General features: G+C 36.2%; 1 protein-coding gene across 1 annotated transcript; it reads left to right on the top strand.

Moving 5' to 3' along the window:
• The first annotated feature begins 4,155 nt into the window (after positions 1-4,155).
• On the top strand, positions 4,156-18,170 carry LOC139984455 (fibroblast growth factor receptor 3-like). Its single transcript, XM_071998370.1, has 10 exons — positions 4,156-4,224; positions 7,818-8,270; positions 10,307-10,441; positions 10,894-11,064; positions 12,014-12,195; positions 14,999-15,082; positions 15,542-15,759; positions 17,112-17,249; positions 17,605-17,740; positions 17,958-18,170. The coding sequence occupies exons 1-10, from the start codon at positions 4,176-4,178 to the stop codon at positions 18,168-18,170; spliced, it is 1,779 nt and encodes a 592-aa protein (XP_071854471.1). The 5' UTR covers positions 4,156-4,175.
• The last annotated feature ends 4,108 nt before the right edge of the window (positions 18,171-22,278 follow it).

Below are 22,278 nucleotides of genomic sequence, written 5' to 3'. Positions count from 1 at the left end.
TCTTAACCAGAATTTACAAAGCACAGTAGTATGAGTGGAATGATTCCAGCAAGCCCCGAGTACTAGGAAAAAAGTAGTGATGCGGTGCACTACCATTCGAGGCTAAATTCAATACAAACTATTAAAGGTTGTCCTCATGTCAATTGCATGTAAATTAATACGCTGATTACTCAGCATTCATGCCTTCTCATTATCACATAGCAAATACTTTCATAACTGCCTACCTATTTGTGATAAGCAATGACTATTTATTAGTTATACATTAAGTAGCATACGAGTAGCTTATAACATGTGTTTAAAGTCAATGATAAATTTCCCTTCACTTGTTACATGGCTAATGACGAAGACCTTTATGAAGCAGATTGCCCTGCAATCTGTTGCCGTCCCTGAAAATTTATGGTGGCGATTTCTTCCCCTGCCTTTCCACATGCAGGCTCTCACACGAGAAATCACAGAGAAACCCCTGTAATATATTACTCTTCAACTTCATGAAATAATTGGTAATGTTGGTCAATCCATGTTTCTTACTTAAAAAGATCTGTGTATATCATCGAATATGTCTTCTTATATCTCTGGTTTCATATGATGGTGATGTTGTACAGGTAAGTAAAAGAGAGATAAGATTTTAGATAATGTCCTTTCCGCAAGAGAGCCAGTTGTCATATCAAACAGATTTAGATAAGGAGCGCAAGAAAAATGACAATAATAATAACAAATATGTGTCATTTTTTATGCTTACATCTTTTTCGTTTTGTCGTTTGTTTGTGATGTCATTTTTGTTTTTTCATTTGTTTGTGATGAATGCAGTTTGTTCAGATTATGAAATTCCATGAATTAAATCTCCTGTTTGTAGCAATTAAAGCATTGAGTTCATATCTAGGTGGAACAATTGGATGGAAACGTATCATTTATAATGAGAAGAGCAGCCTCGTGTTTCCTCCCACCCCTCACACTCTTCCACTCACCGTTTGCAATCTCTTACAGTAGATAAACTCTTTTTATACTTAAAATCTTCCTAGTTTTATAATGCACATATTGAGCAGTTGTTTGGTAATACACATGCATCACTCTATACAAGCTGTGTACAAGCGATGGAGTTGGGGAGTGTCACTAGAAAGCAGTTTTAAACGTGTATCACATTAATAAGAGATATCACAAATTGTCTCCAAATGTAATAACGTGTATAAGTGTCCAAAATTTATATCTCAGTCGACATAACGGACCAAAATCCTTGCTCTTTCCGGGGACAGTTTCTTTTGCATAACGAAGGGGTGCGTCTAGATCCGTGCACGTACTGTAGATGTTTCAATGGAACAACAACATGTGAAATTGAAAGCTGTCCTTCTGATGCTGGGTGTGGATCAATTGATATCGTAGTCATCCGTGAAGAATGCTGTCCACAATGTCCATACAGTAAGTACATGTGTACAATATACATTGTATAACCCTCTGTGTAATATGTGGACGGGCAATTGGACAATTCACTAACATGTCAGAATCATGGGCCAAATATGGCTCCCGTCATGATTAACATGTTCGAGGGTGGTCTTCATGTTCACAACTTTTACGCAATGCGGCAAGCTTTTCCAATTTCCTCGTTAACCAACATACAGACAACTCAAGAATTAGAAGAGAGAAGGAAACGTTACCATGTTATGTAAAGTTAAGGTAAAGACATACATTTGCACCTGCAATTCATTTTGCGATCTCTGGACGTTGACCAAACCAAAGAAAAAACACTAGTGTCACACAAGTTGTCGGATAATCTTCAATTCAAAGTAATAGTAGGAAACGTGTGTCTGAAACTGTTAAAGATACGTAAATATTAATACGATTAACAATATCGTTTCTTAAAGAAAGATAGGTTTGGGAACTATGCCATAGCATATTGAATTCGTATTTTCATGTAACCGTACACATGAACTACTTGAACACACAGTTGCTTTGACATGGACAACAGCAATGAACTCATACCAAACTGCATGAATTCTCAATACGTTAATCCATTGTATTCCATTAAACTTAGGAGTCGTTTTGTCAATATCACTGTTGTTCGATCATTGGCACCGAGGGAAAAGAGAATTTGTACTTACAACACCGTATCTAACTACTATTTTGTTGCTGCATGTATAGTATACCTAACTTGGTATAATATATATATATATATATATATATATATATATATATATATATATATACATATATATACATATAAATATATATATATATATATTTCATGTTTCTTTAGGAATTATCGTATCTGAAGCAACTATTACTGGCTTCAACAACTTCTCATTCACGGTGGGTGACACGAAACATTTCCGGTTTGGCCTGGACATTAAAGTCAACAGAAAGCAAAGTTCAAGAGTTGTCAGGGGTCAGAAACTTTGGAAACTAAGCAGTTGGTTCAGTCGAAACGAAAATGGTTCAGGACCGACATTTGCGTTTCAAGACAACATCTTTAATGATAGGAATGCAGCAATGGAATACTCTAAGCCAAACTATCCACCAATGTACTGGACCAAATTGGGGGGAACATTGCAATTTAAAAACGCCACGTGTGATGACTACAAATACTTTTGCGTTGAATTTGGACAACATTCCCAAACAATGCCGCTTTATAACCTTTCTTTCACCTTTCAATCGCAAAAAGAAAGACTGATTGATTGTGTACGTCTTGGAACGTGCAAAAGTGAGTATCCACATTTTAAATGTAACTGTGATGATTTTTTGTAACGAAAACCTAACAGGTCCACGTTCCTTGCTTGCGTACGATGCCAATAAGGGAGGGTAATCGTGTTCCTTTTTTGGTGTAATGCGTTCAAGACAAAATACAAAAAAAAAGGTAAAAATGGAAGGAATGAAAAGGAGTATTAGTAACAAGATTATGCCGCATTCCGATTCTCTCTAGAAGTTGCGTTATTCATCAAATACTTTAGTGCAGCAACACGAAGCATATAGCACGATGGTAGCAAAATTCGTTTCAAGGATGGCAAGTCTCAATACCATTCGTTAAGGACCGTTTCATAACAAGCCAAGTAGTACTGACTCGTGTGCCAGGATTGTTCAAAACCGCTAATCAAGTGATGACAATGGGATTGTTGAGGTGGCATAAAAATGTTGAAATGTTCACACAACTAAATGATTACTTTTCTGCAAATTGTTGAATAACTCCCTTGTATTTCAACATAATGCGGAAAGTTGTCGAATTTACTACTTGTCAACATTAGACAATTTGACATTTTCTTTTAACAACTAAATACAGAATTACTCACTTCATGTCAATGGCTTCGCATCTCAACAATTTTCTGCGAAATGTACTGTTACTATAGGTAAATATAATTTTGCAATTCGACATTTTTTTTTATTTTAAATTGGTCAATGGATGAATTTTCATTGATCAATTAAAATATTTTTGCAATATTATGGATACGTTAAAGTGCCGCGAAATATTAGGATCTTTTTCTGCAATTTTGCTACAATACATCATTTTACTGCAAATTCTTGAATGGGTGATAATCCGATACGGGCGTAATTAATTATATTTTGGAAACGTTCAAATGCCGTCAAAATATTAAGATCTCTCTTTATGACTTTGCTGCAATTCATCATTTGCTGCAAAATGTTGAAATGATGACATTCCGAAGCAAGCAAAATTAATTGGTTTGTTGCAAAATTTTATTTTCGACATTTATCAAATGATCAAATTATTGTTTTGCTGCAATATGTTCTAACGATTATATCCCCGATGCGAGCGTAGTTAATCATTTGTTGCATATCGTTGAATTTACGAGATTTAAAGTAACCAATTATCATTTATCTACAGATTGTGAAATTTTAATTTAATTTGTGGCAAATTGTTAACATGTATGTGAACAATTAGTCAGTTTGGTGAAAAAATTGCTAAAGAATTTATCAAAATATTTGTAACATTTTTAACGACACCTTATTTTCTGTATTACTTTAACACTTAACTTGTTCAGATATTCGTTGACTTGTAAAAGATGTATCATTATTCCTTATGAAATCAAGATTACACTGAATGTAACTATCAGCAACATATTCTTCGGGACAACGAAAGATTGGAGCTTGATAAATGCACAACATGCACATGTCGCAATAAAATAGTGACATGCGAGATTGAAATATGCGGTGCCGAATGTGAAGAAAAAGAAATGGAAGGAAAAGACGTTACAGAGGAGTGTTGTCCTGTTTATCCTTATCGTGAGTAGAGCCTTGTCCATAAGAGCTTATTTTTTCGTAGCAGTAAAATTGTTTCGTTTCCGAATTAAGTAATGATACTGACCAATGTTACAAATCGTACTATACTAACATAGAACAACCCTGCAGTAAACACAACGAAACATTTAACAATAACAGATCAAGTTTCGAACAGTCTTAGGAGATGAGCAAAACAGTTCTGTAGTACAATAAACTTACTTTCATTTCATTTCATTTTGTAAAAAAAACTCGTTACATTTTGGCATAATCTCATTCAACTTCGACACTTATATAAATGATATTTACAATGGAAAATGAACAGTTCATTTTGGGTGATCTAACATTAAATTGTAACCAACTAGTTGATCGGTATCTAATAGAAGACAGGAGGTTACATGGCCGTCTCAAAATAGGTGCTTTATGGTTTCTGTATCCATTTTACAGAAAGTGATGGCAGGGAAATTGTTTTTTTTTTGTCATTATATATAGATTAAGCGTATTGATAGCAAGAAGACGTTGGAGAAAATACCTCCAATTGAAAATACTGAACGTTGGTCTCGTAGAGAGTACGGAAAAGGATTTTAAAAATGATTTACCAGTTATCACAATTGAGATTAAAGAGCAAGTTCCACTCATCACACGCACGTGGAGGAAGAGAAATAGGCCAGATTAAGAGACAGTAAACCGCTTTTGAAAGATTTGGAGTATTAGAAATAACATTTATGAGATGATCTTCTGGAGCGGTGGCTACCAAAGCCTGAAATGAACATTTCCAAGCAGGAGGAACTGCAGAAAGAATACCGAAAAATGATGTCAAGGGGAGCCTTGTCAGATTAAATTTATCTCAATACTGAGTATAAGAAATTGGAGAAGCATCACTTCTGAAAAGCTCTTGATGTACATAATCCCGACTTGACGGATCTTATTAAAATTGATTGTTGAAATATTCATTCTTATGAAATGGTTATTACAGATAATCTGTCTCTCGAAATTTTGGGATGGAGTAACACAAGTAGCCTTATAGACCATGCAATGCAGACCTGTCTAATGAAAATATTTCTTAATTTTAACAATATCGTTTACGTTAAAGTTACAATTAAACAAAAGTTCCTTCCCAAAATGGGAAAGAGAAGCATCGAAAAAGTATTCCAGTAACCCGTACCATACTTGTCAAGTAAGCGTTTAACCCAAGAAGCTTTTAAGGTATTGACAAAGCAATCCACACAGATACTTTTGAACCCATCTTGAACAATAGGGTTGATCAGAGTATCTCTACTGACCTTATCACGAGCATTATGCCAAATAAAGTCGAAAATAATACTATGAACCTTGTTAATACAATCCTTACGAGGGTTTGGAAGAACATGGAACAGATACACCAATTGGCTAATAGAAAAGACAATTATGTTTCGTCTCATAGGAGTCATATCTCTAATACTCCACAACAGAAGTTGATTTTTAAGTCTAGATTGTTTTTGCTGGTAGTTCAGCCGTCGTTGCCATTATGCGTGAAAATTATACCCAGAAACTTAATAGGGCCATAATTGAGAATCAGGTTCAGGTCAGAGAGATAATCGGGTGGAGTAATAAAGGAACCTAGCGGAAAGACCTGAGTTTCTGGAAACTTCACCTTAAGTTCAGAGGACAGCTTGAAAATGTTTAGGGTGTTGAGCATTTCAAGAGTCGAGTCATTGCTACCATCACAGAGAATAACAGTATCGTCGGCATACTGTAGAACGTTCAATTCATGACCATAAATAATTAATACCAGTAATGTTATTGATAATAATATTACATTTAGAGAGAATATCAGCGCAGATTAAGAACAGAAACGAGCTCAGAGGGTAACCTTGCCTAACACTTCCTTTTATACAAAAGGTACCGGTAGAATTACCATTGTGACATACACAAGCAGTACTATTACTGTACAAGAGACTATGAGTCGTATTGTCATGTGTATGGTTTATAAGATAAAAAATATAAACCTAATATTCTCACCAATAACTTTAATCACCATAGACCCCGTTTGATTATCCCCGACACGATGCTTAATAATACCTTTCAATTTGCGAGCTAACACTTTTGCACCAATCTTAAAGTCGGTACTTAGTAAAAGAGATTGGTTTGTACTCAGTTAGAAACCAAGGGTCGTTGTCAGGCTTACAATGAGAGTGTTCACTCCCCTACTTTGCTCTTCAGACAAATAGTGATTATGATCAAAGTTAAAGTCTGCGCCCCATATAATAGCCTGACAATGAAAGCTGTGTAAACTGCGTGTAATACTAATGCAAAAACCAGGATCATCATTGTTTAGCCCGTACGTGCAGAGTAAAGTTAAAGTTGTAGCATCGATGGGAATGTCATTGCTGATTCATCTACCATCTTGATCACAGCGAACCTTATATGTATAGTAAAGAGAAGTTTTATGTTAAAAAATTATAGCAACCCCTTTGCTAAGAGCCGTGCCATGAAAGAATCAAATTGGCCCACCCTATTCATTTCACCAGATTTGTTCAACATCTGGAGTATAATGCGTTTCTTGAACTAAGATTATATCAAAAGTATGGCGGTAAAAATGTTTAAATTGCTGCCTACGATTGACTGATGGTCTTATTCCTCTAACATTACTAAAACAGATTTTAAGGGTCGGCCATCGATACAGCAAAGAGTAAAGAGCAAAAAAAAATTTTAAAAAATAGATATCGACTATATAAACGTGGTACTGAGATATCATTAATACTAAAGAAGGGTTTTTTAACATCTTAACGTTAGCACCCAAAGCAATTGAGATGGGAAACAGGATGTTATCCAAACTTCTTCGGAAACCTTTTTTTGCAATTTTGATAGTCCTCCTTTTCTGTCAGTCGTCTTTCAATCCAACTATACGTAAGTTATTTTCTTATTGAGAACCGCTCTTATTTGTTTAGTAGACCGGCATGGTGATCTTTTTCACTCTTTTTCGTCGAGGGCTTTACAGCTCAGTAATTGACAGTTTCAGGTCTTCAATTGCCTTGTTGAAATCATCTTGAAGGGACTATATCTCTTTAAGGAGAATCTTGCGTAGCCGAACAATACCGGAGTTTATGTCCCTTGCAAAATCACCTTCCTCTGTATCAGAGTTATAGTCTTCACTCCTTGAGTGTGATAGGCTAGAGCGAAGGCTAGGTTGAGAAGCCGACTCATGAAGTGTTTTGCTCCGGAGGCTTCCTTTTGGTCTTCCAGTAAGCATTCCCTAACTCAGGAAGTATCCTTAATACTAATATACACTGTCAGAAAAAGGGGCTTTGCAAGACAAAGATATAATATTTAAAGAACATATATCCCAGTATAACCCAGTAGCATACGGTTGTGGTTAACCCAACATCACAGTTAGGTAGTCCAAAATCACAGTTAGTTAGTCCAATAATAATAAAAACAACTATAATAATAATAATAATATGATATGATACCAGAACCTTCGTGTCATAGACCTATCAAATTTAATCATTCGGCAACAGTTAATCTACTGGTGTGTTGGATGTCAAAGGCTTTCTATAACCTGTCAACGATAGCGTATTACGCATGTTTTACGATCATTTGCTTTCTTACTTTACCAGGTTTGTACCCAGAGAGTACCAGCATCATCTACATAAGTGACCAAAATTTCACTGCTGGAACGCAAACATTGAATGTAACATTTGGATTAAATATAACCGTCGATCGAAAAAAGACATCAAGATTTATTCTGGGCACAAATCTTTGGGAATTAACGGCTTGGGTAACTTCCAGAATAGATGGCGGGAAAAATCAAATCAAGGAAACAGTATTCTCAGAAAAGGACTCTTCAAAAGGGTATGACCAACGTAAAAATGACCCACCTTGGATGGCATGGGAAAGACTGCATTACGAAATAGATCTCTCCGGTGGAAGTTGCAATGATTTCCAGTATTTTTGTGTGAGATTTCGAAACACAGAAACTGCAAACACGACTTATGATGTTGATCTTGACGTGATAACTACACTATCCAGACAAACAGAGGACTGTGTGGAACTCGGCTATTGTACAGAAGGTGAGCTACTTTATTGAGAGTATGTTCATGTAGTACTGAAGTTAGCCAGGTGTACTTGTACCATTTTTATAACGCCCTCTCACATTTCTATGTATATTTTCTGATGCTGTGAATGGGTAGTAAACTCGAATAAAGAAATAGAGAAATAATGAAACACCAACCACAAAGGGTTTTTTTGTTGGTAAAAACAGGGAAAAAACCCTAGCAGTAGCGAAATTTTTGTATTTAGAAAAATGACACTAAAGACGGTGGGCTTGGTAATGAGCGGCTATATTGTGTGTGCGTGTGTGCACTAAGTCCATGTCATGGCACATTACGAGAAATCACGTGAACTGAAAGGTTGAATACATACATCCATAATACACAACTTAGCAACTTGAACACATGTAAAAGAAATATAATTAATTCCGGTATTTAAATCACATAAACAAATGATAATGTGCAACTGTCAACGTAGATATGTAGAAACTGGAACCGTAAGCAGTATAATGTTATAGGGGTACAACACACACACTATGCAATAACTACATAATGGACCAGAAGTGGCCTAGCTGGAAAAGTTTGAGGTAAGAGTGACGCTGACAGGTGCCGTAGTATTTTTTGCCCCTTTCTATCCCCTCTATATCCATACTATATAGAACTGGATGAATATTCACAATGTTATCTGCATAGATCAACACGTTAAGGAAAGCAGATTTCGACATAGACTACTGTTCCCTCACCCACTTGGTTTCGAAAGAACATTGTAGATACAGGTGATCAACTCACGGTACCGTTCGTTATCATCTTTACTCATAGATTGCAACTTGTCGAGTTTCACGTAGCAAGATAGGACAGATATCGCAGCACCCTCTGCTCATTCTTAAGCGTGATTGGTGAGCCACGTTGGCCTAAATTCTTGCGCATCCCATTGAAAGTCATCCTAAAAATGTCATATGTTTAAGATTACCATATTTTAACTATCACAGGAGTAGTATCGTGCTACTTATTCACCACCCCCCCCCCGCCCCATGGAGCCACAGGCACCCGTTTTCGGGGCCGTCTCATGTTTTTCAGAAGCCGTCTCGGGAGCCTTCGTTTTTTGAAATGTTTTTCGGAAGCCGTTTCGAGAGACCCCCTCTAAAGGCCGGAAGCACCCGTTTTTCCGAGGCTGTCTCCTGTTTTTCGGGAGCCGTTTTCGGGAGCCTTTGTTTTCCGAGGAAGTCAACGATGTTGTGATCGTTTATTTTAAGTAATGCGTAAACAAGTCGTAATTAACATGTTCATCATCTAATTTAAGAAACGCATAAAACGAGTTGTAACGCGACTGTATTATGACATGATATGATGACATGATATGATGTCATCGTTATGTTGGGATTTGCTACAGAACGGTATTCATGAGCAATTCCAAATCAATGAAGTAATCTACGATACAATTCTCAAAAAGCGTCAAGTTTGGTGATGAACCTGAAATGTCTTTCGAAAGCTTCGGGAATTCGTCGATGCGCTGATTCGTTTCTTGGTTCACAAACTAGGGTTTATCTTTCTGCCACGTACGTACGCCAGCCGGCGTTGTTCAATTCGTCTGAGATTTCTGGAAATGTTTCTTTGTCGTCCATGGTAACCAGCTAGTAGTGTGCTTGATTTGAAACAACTCGCTCCTCCTTCATATTGATGCGAAATCAAATGAATACCGTCCTGAAACATTTAATCTTCATTATTGGCGCATTCACAAGAAAACGTTGACATCATATTATCTATTCGCGTTACAACGCGTCTTGTCCGTTTCTTAAATTAAATGATGAACATGTTACGACTTGTTTTACGCATAACTTAAATAAACGATGACAACATCGATGACGATCTCGGAAAACGAAGGCTCCTGAAACGGCTCCCGAGAAACGGGAAACGGCCCCCCCAAAACGGGTGCCTGCGGCTCCCTGGGGGGAAGTGAAGTAGCACGATATATACTACTCACAGGTTATGTTTATAATCTCTTTCAACACATGCTAACAATTTCCGGTTTACTGAGTACCATTATATATTATTCATAGCTTCAGTTGCAGTTGCACCAAACAGTCTCCTACTGGTTGTCTGTCTTACAGTCATTCTGGTCTTACTGTTGAGTCTGATACTCTTTTTTCTCGTTAAAAGAAGGAGACTTTACCAGACTGTTCGTATCCAGTTGGGTATGCTCTTTTCACTTCTGTCTTTTTCATTCTTAGTCATCATTAAGTTGCAAAATTCTTCATATATAGGTGGACAGATAAATTGTTCTTCCGTAATCATGAAGTCAAATTTGGTTCATTTTGCTCCTTGCCTTTTAGAAGACTTATTCCCGTGCCACTGGTGTTCCGTGTTCTTGCAGAAGACACCTTTCCGTGCCCTTGTAGAAGAATTCGTTCTATGACCTGTAAAACAAAAACATATATTTGTAAATTCGTGGAAGCCATTTCCCATCTATTAGTAATTTTGCGTGCCCGTCAAAAAACGTGTTGTTGCATCCATTTTGAATGACTTCCGTGAATAACTATGGATAAGAACGATAGAGCCGCTTGAATAATCACTCCTTTTTCAACAGTATGCCATGTGTATCGTTTGTTCCGTAACAATTATGTTAGGAAGACTATAATATTTACAGAGAACACCAGAGATGTGGAACCTCTACTAAAATCCAAGGAGATAAACCTCTGTCAAGTCACCCTAAAAGAAGAACTCGGAAAAGGTGAATTCGGTGTTGTGTATAAGGGAGTTATCACTGGACTCATTGGTTATCCTGACAATATGGCTGTCGCTGTTAAAACCACAAAAGGTATTTTGCATTTCCCGTATAACGTATATTTAGTAGTTCTGAAACAGAGAAAGATTAGAACAGAGATTTCAAGCAGCTTGTTATGTTTTTTTTTCCATATTAATATGTTATGTTAGTTTCACACATTATTACAAATCTACAGAGGCTTCATAATCATTCAGTCATTTGATTTTCCGCCCAAGAAAAGGATGTCTTAACAGACGTAAGCAAATAAATAGCTAGCATTTTCAAAGAAAAGAAATAAATACTTGCGGAATTGTGTGGATTCAGTCTCCAGTGCGAGACATATCAAAGACAAGAGTTCGACTCCTCGTGTTCGATGCCGTACTACAGCTCTTATGAGAGTTTTGAGGTAGCCAAGAAATCAGTGGCCACGGCGTCACCAATGCGGGGGGAGGGGGGGGGGGGGGGTGCACGGTGACAATGACTGAAAAAGTAACCACCCATCTCGCTGGAGACGCCCGTCGGGACCCTGTGTTGTCTGTAGGGCCTGAGAGTGCACACCATATTGGGATTGTGTGAATGTTGAATCTCCTTTGAGGACGAATTTCTATAACTGCTATAATTGCCCTGTTGTTTCCTGCTAGGCCAATGTCAGATCGTGCTGTTCGTCTCAAAAATTCTCTGCAATGACAAATTTGTTGATAATTTGACCAAATTAGTTTTCTATTTATGAATTAACATTACATTATTTCTCGGAGGAAATTATTCTCCAACTGTTATTTTGGAAATTCACAGGCTTTATTCATATGGGATTGCTGATCATATAAATAGCTCTTTACTTTGCTTCCGTCCCAATGTATCCCTTTGGGATACAATTCGATTTAGAACCATGTCGAACTAAGTTTGAAAGAATGGAAAGAATATTCCCTGTATTTTGCATTTCATGTCCAAAGATGTTGTAATTGCATTCGTTTATAGTACGTTTTTATTTTACACTTCTTCACAGTCGGCGCTTTCGCCGAGGCTAATGAAGACCTCTTAGATGAAATGAAGTTACTCTCCTCACTTGGAGAACACAGAAATATCATGTCCCTTGTTGCCTGCTGTTCAAGGAGAGAACCTTTTTACCTGATCACTGAATATATGCAATTTGGAGATTTACTCAACTTCTTGAGGAAGTGCCGAGAGGTAAAGACTATATATGCCACTTGTTACTCTTCCTACCACACAAAAGCAACGTTTTATGGGAATGCAATGATATGGCAGTAATGAATTACGCATCTAGAGCTGTAAGCTGTATGCGATAATATGGAACTGCTCTGTAACGTATATGTATGCGATTTTATCTGATAATTTAAGGAACCAATCTTAATTGGCTAAAAATAAACCAGTGATTACGTGAAAAATAAATTTGAGTTCATTCATTTTATACTTTGTGTACCGTTGACGGTATATATTCCCTATTTAAATATTGCGGTTACCAGGTGCAGATGCAATTGGGGTGTGATTGTGTGATTGAAACCCAACCCTCCCAACCCCCCCCCCTACCCTCCCCCCGTTCAACCCAAACATAATATGGTAATTCCGTGTCAAATCACGGATGGTTGTTGCTGCACCCTCCCCAAATATTCCCAAATGTTTGGTATGATTGGAACACCATGAAATAAGCATACTTTGAAAATTTCAGTTGTATTGCTTCACAATTGGCCCATTTATCACACAAAGTAATTTGTCATTTTCTTGACTTTTGAGATCTCATTTTTCAGCAATTAAACATCCTATTACCTTTTTATTACAGATGCTTATAAAGTCTGTCCCATAGAACAGGAATATAAACATTGGGCTACAAAAACATTGTCTTGTGGAGTTAAAAGTGTCCAAATATTCAATTTTTGTATTTTTCAATAAAAAATGTGCTATTTTTAGTGACAAATTGCTCCTAAACCATTGCTTCAGGGTACTTGATTCTTTCAGAGGTTATTATGTCTAGTACAAAAAATACACAATAATGATTACAATGCTTTCCTATAATATATTTGCAAGTTGTGCAACTCTAAAGTTGCTATTTCATGCTGCGATTTAGCATGAGGAATGAATTTTGATGCCAATTTTTACTCATTTTCCTTATCCAAATGGATAAAGTACAGTATACAAAAAAAATACTTTCACAAAGTTGTGTATAAACCACATAATGGACAACCCAACATTGAAAATATTTATTTTCTCCATGCTCACTTGAAGAGACATGCTTTGATTGCTGACAAGGATTTTATAAGTGGGTACAGTAATTAATACAGTAAGTGTAAATATAAAGGTATTCACATTAACTAACAGTTCAAATTGTTAGGCATAGAAAACAGGAAGGACCAGCAACACAAAAGCTCCAGATTCATCTTTCAAAAGAAACTGTTGGACTTGCATACAACTCAAAATACAATGCTATTGTAGTAATGTCTCAAGCAGTCTCTACGATGGACGTACTTTTACCCTTAGAGGATACTAAAGTACTATAAATTAATTTATGTGCTAATACTTTTCTGTAATATTGTGAAAATGGCTTGGCTACTATCATGTTTGGTGGGAATCCATTTGGATAAGGACAATGAGTGCCAGAAGACTATGTTTACACCTAACACTAATACACACTGTACATGTATACCCAGTACAACGTATGTACTGTACACACTTTACATGTATGTACTGGTTGAAATTCATTTTAGAGTAAAGTCTTTTAATTAAATGAATTAAACCAAATAGTATTTGTTCATATGACATTAAAAACTGCACAGTATTGAATTGAATGACCTTGAAGTACAATACCCAGGCTCAAACATGTGGAACATCAAAATAGGCAAAACGTTTTTTTTTTTTGGTGAAAATCCCAAACTTTGAGGATTTTTAATTTCAAAATAAGGCGAAGTACCCTCCTGAAATATTTTGTACAAACAGGGTGGTACTATATCTCTTCCAAAAAAAATAATCAGATTTTTTCAACACGCGTTTTGAGTTATTGGCTGTCAAAGACGACCTCTTTTGTAAATCGGAGCAACTTAACAACTTCGTAAATTAATATTGAGAAAGGCTAGAACCCTGAAATTTGTTTAGGTGTAAGGACTTTATACTTATAATTAAAGTATAAAACCCTGACAGCTCTAACATGGTTACTTTGGTAAAAAATTGGCATCAAAACCCCTTCCTGATGCTGAATTGCAGCATGAAATAGCAACTTTAGAGTTGCACAACTTGCAAATATATTATAGGAAAGCATTGTAATCATTATTTTGAATTTTTTGTACTAGACATAATAACCTCGGAAAGAATCAAGTACCCTGAAGCAATGGTTTAGGGGCAATTTATCACTAAAACACCTCCACAAGACAATGTTTTGGAGCCTAATTTTTAATATTCCTGTTTCATGGGATAGATTCTATAGGCAGCAGTAATAAAAAGGTAGTAGGATGTTTAATTGCCGAGAAATGAGACCTCAAAAGTCAAGAAAAAGCCAAAATGTTAAGGTGGCGACAAATTGCGGAATTTCAAAGTATGAGAAATCGGCCAATTGTGAAGCAATGCAACTGAAATTTTCAGAGTATGCCAATTTCATGGTGTTCCAATCATACAATCAACTTGGGAATTTTTTAAAAGATGTCGAACTACAACATACTCCAAAATTTGGTGATTTAATATGGAATGACCCAATATTATAGGTAGTTATTAGCACAATCGTGCGTGTCGACCTAATTGAAGATTTAATTTAGCCTTAAAGGAATCCTTCACACTCGTAGATCACGTGGGAATCGGCATCAACGACCACACGGCCACACACCCTCTTTTTCTTAAATCCTGGATCCGCCCCCTGATTACAAGCTTGAGATATGCATTGCTAGAAATACGCTGTGTTTATAAATGTACGAATGTTACATTGTTTGATCAATAAACATATTCGACTTCATCTAATAACTATCTTCACTGCACCTTATTCTTTCACCAGGAAGGCAGTTCAGCCATCGATCCGATATACTCTTTAGGGGAAGAAAAACAGATCATTGTGGCTCGCGATATCACAAATGGAATGGTGAGCTTTCAAACACCCTTGATGTTATAGTAGGCCTAACCATATAACATTGAATGTTAGGATGCGATGTCTGCATCACAATCAGCATTGGTTATTATATAAATTGGTGATTCTCGCCACAGCTAGAAATGAGCCTGTGAGTTCGTAAGTGTATAAATGGTCCGATATAATCATTTCAAGGGTTAAAGTTAATATATTCAGCCCCAGCCAGATACACACTTCGGTCTTTTAATCCCGTTGACTACATATGTCGTCTACAAATTGGTTAGACTCCAAAAGTCTTCAACTTTGCAAATATTTACTTTATCAGTGGCGTAGCTATTGTTTCAGTGTCCCTGTTCGAGAGATTACCGAGATGTGAAACCGTGAACGTTCCAATAACTGTATAGGCTGACTTTGTAAGATCCATAAATCAAACACAACATATATATTAAAAATTACTTTATTTTTTATCGAAAGGCCTACATGGAAAATGCAAAATGTTGTCATGGAGACCTTGCAGCTCGAAATGTGCTAGTCGGTGATGGTTTAAAAGTTAAAATATCTGACTTTGGCATGTCCGATGACATCTACAAGAGAGGATATAAGAGGCAGGAAACTGCAGACAAGAAAATACCTGTTAAATGGTGTAGCCTAGAAACTATTTTCAGTGGGATATGTTCTTCGAAAAGCGATGTGTAAGTATCGCAATGTATACATTTCGCTTGATTACTTCACAGTTTAGTTTATTGCTCCGGTCTAAGAAATTGTTTGGGTAGTATATACGTATATTGGTGGTTTATATATTAAAGATCCAGGAAAATTTACAATAAATCGTGACGCAAAGTTAATTTCAGACAGCAATTTCTTTGCCGCTAGTGTACACGATCATCTGAACTTTCAGTATTTTGGTAAAATTAATAAAAGACACAAACACAACAACCATTATTGTTTTGCTAATGTGAGAGAGATCTTTGTGAAAAACAGCTTTCCCCAAACAGCTGACAGAAATCTTGTTTCGTTAGGGAGATATCACAGAGGAGTTGTAATTTGGTAAATCTGAGATGACGTCATAGTACCACTAGAAACTAAAACCTTTTTCTTTCTCTATATGTTTCTTTTCATGTTTTTTCAAGCTAAAGATAGATAGATAGATAGATAGATATTTATTTCGTCCATAAGATATGGAAATTTGTCGCCCTGCAGCAAAACACAAAAAAATTAAAGTTATAAAGATACATTCAGAATACAGTAAAATAGTAGTATAAACAAAACACAGAGAAGTTGAATGAAAAGGTAAGAATATCAACAACAACAATCTGAACAACAAATCTGAACAGAACAACAACAAATCTGAACAGAATTGACATTTAAACCCCTGTCATCATCTGTTAATCTGATCTTTCTTGTTTAATGGGTTGGTCGATCATCTCTATATCTATCTCCTCTTATTTCTCTTTCCCATTTCTCTCCCACCCTTTAGTTTAATTCTCCCCTATATCTTTCTCGTCTATAATCTATCAATACCTTTGTTGAATTGAAGTTTTTTATGGATACTAACCAGTTGGCAATACTTCTGTTTTAAGTGTACGTCATATTATGCTATTTCATACTGTACTGTGTGTTATTTTTTCTTCTGTACAATAATATGAGAAATTAATTTGAAATTAATTTTCTTTACTCTTTGAATTGTATATGTATATTACAGTAATCATATCATTCAATATGTCGATTTGAATGGCAGCTTTAATCTTTACAACATGAATTGCTTGAGTTATTTTCTACGTCTTTTCTGTAAATTTCGATAAAGAGTAAAATATTGGGTCTTGTACTTAACATACAACACAGGGAGTGACATTATTATTTTCGATGAAAAATGTACTATAGGGTGCAAAAATATAGGTATTCTGGAATAAAAAGAAATTTTTGGGAAATCTTCTGTATAGGTGTGGTCAATAAGATACTTTTTCATGAAGGTAACTTGACGTTCAATCTGGCGAAAGAAATATACGAACGCCGTGCAAGTATTCTGTCTCATTTTACTTCTTAGGTGGTCATTCGGCGTTGTATTACATGAAATATTTACATTGGGTGGATCGCCATATCCTGGCATGGCACTGCGATTTCTGGTGAATAAGTTACGAGAAGGCTATCGTATGGAGAAAGCGGAGCATTGTCCAGATGACATGTGAGTATAGTTCTGTGTGATCTGAAGTTTCCAATCAACACATGTGCAGACATTCGAAACTTCCAAACGGGAGTTTCCTTCAATGTATAGATCCATTGTCAGTCTGCAAAGGTATCTATATATATCTATCTATCTATATCTATCTATCTATCTATCTATCTATCTATCTATCTATCTATATATATATATATATATATATATATATATATATATATATATATATATATATATATTTGTGCTTGTATTGTTATTTACTAATATTATTAATTACCTGTACTTTATTACAAAATTTACAATAAACAACATATTTGGTGGGTGTTATCGACCTGCTTGTTGATTTTCTTACTGTTTTTAGCTATCAGTTGATGCTCAGATGTTGGCAAGAGGACCCAGCGGACAGACCAAAATTCGTCGACCTTTCTGAAGAACTTGGAGAATTGTTGGCTAAAAGATGTGATTACATTCAGTTTTCAGTGGATGACGAGATGGCTGTAAGTTTTCTTAAGTCTTGTTACAACATTTTTGCATCTCTATAGTTTCACGAAAAAGGACATTCCTTGATTCTTTTAAATTGATTGATTTATTTGTTACAAAATTGTATGCTTTTCCGGAATCTCACTGAGACTTTACTGACCTTACCATCCCTTGTCAAGTCTCCTCTGGATACTTTACTATTACAATGTACGTTTAATAATTTTTGTTGCAAAGGAACCTGATGGAGAAAACTCACATGGACGGATGTTAACTTCCTCCGGAAGTACCAATCCTCAGCTAAGACAGCCCCGGGAGCTACATCCCATCGATGAGGATGGAGGAGAGGTGGATGTAACTGAACTGCTGGCTGTTCTTCAAGAAGACGAAGAGGGGCGTTCTCTTCAATCCAGAGAAGACAAAACAGATGAGAGTATGGGACAGATTTGAAATTGTTTAAGTTTTTAAATTCTTTTTCCGACCTTCAGAGGCAGGTGGTGGTAATTACACACATTTGTAAGAGTATAGAAGAAGTTAATGAATTTATGTATCTGTGTGTGTGTATGTATGTTATACATGTATATATTTGTATATATATATATATATATATATATCAATATATATATATATATATATATCAATATATATCAATAAAGAATAGCACACCAGAAAAATTCCACTTCACGACCGGTTTCGTCCTTTTGGGACTCATCAGACGAAGGTGGGAATCGAACCCCAGATCTTTGTGTCACGAATCGAAGTCTGTACCACTCGACCACAATGATTCTACTGGTGTGTTAAAGCGTATAAATTGGCTTTTGAATAACTGTCATTAAGGGCGTATTACCCAAGTGTTATGATTGTACAGAGTGCACCCCTGGCGCTTTGAATCTGACAATTTTACACAGAATAACCACTCTTTATAGGCAAGCCAAGCCGTAAATAAGAATTGAATGTGTAGCAAGTGGTATGACAGATATATAGTAAATCAATAAAGAATTACACACCAGAAAAATTCCACTATATATATAAATATATATATATATATATATACATATATATATATATATATATATATATATATATATATATATATATACATGTATCCTGTAAATTATTCTGTACATTATTAATAAAATTAATAAATAGGAGGGAGTATGGTCGTGAGGTTGTTGAAGGCAACATCCAAGAAGGGGATCGAGATTGCCCCCCACCAAGATAAACAAATTACATTTTTAGACGCGAAATGGTGCATTCGTAGGCATATTTAGGTTATAAATTATGTCTGTAATTAGGCCTACACACAGGAGTTTTCTAATCCCTTTTAACTTCTTGAGCTGTAAATAATGGTGTTATTGTCTCATTTGGTCATCGGGATTAGGAAACGAAACTGTCTTCCCTTAAGTTTATTCCAATAATATTTTTTTGTAACTGAAGGATAGTAGCCTCTTTTAGATTATATATAATTTGATATATATATATATATATATATATATATATATATATATATATATATATATTTGTGCTAAACGTAGGCATGCATGGTCCTTTCTAGCATACCCAATGATTATTTTTTAAAAGGTTGACAATAGGCAAACCTTTAGTCCTGCTTTGTCATGTATACTCACAGAAAAAAAAACACCAAACATTTGAGAGATTTAATTCTGTTTTTATATTAATATTGCGGGTTTCAAAATCTGCAGCATTAACTTATGCAGCATGTCCGGTAAGCTTTTTTAGAACCAGAAGGCTCATCGGTGTTTGCCTGAGTGTTAAATTGAATCCAGAGATTTATCAATTCTAATAACGCCAACGAAAAATGTTCTTTCAACTTCATATAAACAAAATCTGACCACTTTTGGATGACATTCAACACCGGATCGTTCCTGACGATTTTGTAATGACTTGTACACATCTTGCTGCTGGTGATAAAAGTCTGACTGTTTACCAGTTGAATATGTTTCTGCAGCTGACAAACGCAACTGGTGGTCTTCTGTGTGACGTAAGAACCTTTAGTTGATGAGCACATTTTTCAAGGGTCATCTCTCAAATTTTGATACAAAGTACTTTCATCATTTTATGTAAATAAATAATCATTTAAGTTCTTTGCTGATGGCAAGTCATTTGTGTAACTTCATTCTCTTGTTTATGTCATATTCCAACTGGAACTGGTTAAAGGCCATAATATGATACAAATATAGATTGATACGTCATAACACTCAGTGCAATTCCTTCTCAATGTTTATCTTATTTGTGAGGAAAAGAAAGTTCTTCTTCCTTTCATGTGCTAAATGAATTACATTTAAAGTAAAGCATTGTTTGGTGTCATACTTGGATTTGTTCCGAGCCCATTTATCTCCTCTTTTACAAAATTTCTTTTATTGGAAAAGGAGATGTTCTTGTCTATTGTTACAATCAACTTTCACCTTTGTCTCCTAAAGCGAGTGATAAACCAGATATTACCAAAATGCATTTCGCTTACTCTGTAACATTTATAGTGAGTTCATACTCGTACCCCGTAAACTTCCAACATTGCAATGTAATCGTATCAGACATCATGATGGATTCATAGTCGTATTCGAGTACAATATTTGGTACTCGTATTTACCATCGTAGTGTAATTACTGTGTAATCGTACTCAACGCACTTCATCTCGATGTTTATCAAATGAAGGACTTACCATCTTTTATTTTGCAGAAGTTTCCATGATATAGTCGGTAATTGCCAGTGTAGAGATCTATACCTCTCTTGTATTGCCTTATAGCTTGCTTTCTTGCTTTCACCACTAACCAAACCGCCTTCCATCTGAGTTCCTGACGATAGTGGAAAGCCATTAGATGTATAACCGCATAATGACGAATTTAGATTTCGAGCAATTTATCACAAAAAAATTGTTACACCTGTTCAAGATCAGGAGAAACGGCGGTCTCGGATTGGCCTAAAGTGTTTCTTCAACGTGTTTCCTGTTATCAATAAATAAATCTCGTTGGTACCTCAACAATTAACGGGACACAATGAAATTGCAACGCAAATTGGGACCCATAAATATAATTAGGAGAAACATGGGTGACAGCCTTCCCCCCCCCCCTCCTTCCCCTCATCCCCGATGGATCTGCCTATGAACACAATCTCAACCCCACTGTTTAATCAGAATAGGTTATCCAGATCACCGTGACTGAAATCCAGTTCGACTGTAGCAGAATGTTACATTGAATCTTTACTCGGTTAAAGGGTGGTCATTTTGGGTATCTACTGATACACGATGATGTCATATATTTAAAGAAGAAAGCCAAGGGCTTTGTGATTCCTTGCCTTTAGCAGAAAACACATGAGCCTAATTCGACTTCTTCTTTTTAAGACCTCTGTTGATATGACACGACCTTCGACCTCTGTTGCCCTGGCTTGAGCTTGGACCTTAACAAGGTGGATCTTGTACTAACCATGGTGAACACACACGTACCAAGTATGAGCTCAATGGAAGTTTCCCTTATCAGGCTATTGAAATGACGAAGTTTTCATAGTTTGATCTCTCTCCGCCTCAGATGACCTTGAAGTGAGCATATCGATTAACTATTGTGAACACACACTGCACACACACACCAAGTATTAGCTCAACTGAAGTTTGCCTTACCAATGTAAAGTGTTTTCAATTTTGACATCTGTTGACCTCAGATGAACTTTGACCTCAACCGCAAACAATAGGGATAATGTACTTACTATGGGTTATTTACCTACCACGTGATGTTTCTTTATCAAGTTTCGTTTTTGGTTTCGATGATAATCGTAACCTATGCATTCATGCAGGCGGAGAGTGTGTGTGGGTGTGCGTGTGTGTGTGCATCTGTGACACTTGCTGGGTACGCTCTATCTCAATAAGGGAAAGTTGGATTGAGGCCAAACTTGGACTACAGATCCGCCATATGGAGAAGGTGTGCCCTATTGTTTTTGGTGCCCACAAAGGTCACCAAAGGTCAGTTATGGTCCAAAAAACGAAAATATTAAAACTGCAATAACTCCCAGTGCCAATGTGTGACAAGGTTGATATTTTGGGACAAGTTGTGAACTGGTTAGGGGAACATTTTGAAATTTAACATGCATGTGATCCGAGGTCACCAAAGGTCAATTAATGTTAAAAAACTAGTATTTTTGCGATAACTTGAGAACGAATTGTCTGTTAGGGTTGGGAGTTGCTTCAATGTAATCCAATTGTCGATCCGCATCTGGGTGACCCTTGACCTCAATTTGACCTCTGGTGCCCTATAAGTGTTTTGGGGATTTTTACAGTTTCGATGCCATTTTCAGATGTCAAAGGTACCTTCTGATCATAAATGTCAATAGGTTGACCCCGTGTGACCTTCATGTGCGAAGTTATATGGGGTCAAAGTTTTTCTGTCGGAGTTAGGATGGCTGTACAGACTTGTCGTGATGTTTTTTTGAATCAGGAGATCAAACTACATCTGAAACCAAGGTCAAAAGGTCAAAGGTCACATTAGAAAAAATGTGCTTATTTTGGAAGGAAACGGGCGAAAAAGAAAATGTTTGGTTTTGATGCTAGATT

The sequence above is a fragment of the Apostichopus japonicus genome, chromosome 17, assembly GCF_037975245.1.
Source record: "Apostichopus japonicus isolate 1M-3 chromosome 17, ASM3797524v1, whole genome shotgun sequence".
Classification (NCBI taxonomy): Eukaryota; Metazoa; Echinodermata; class Holothuroidea; order Aspidochirotida; family Stichopodidae; genus Apostichopus; species Apostichopus japonicus.
This window is presented reverse-complemented; position numbering and strand designations above follow the sequence as displayed.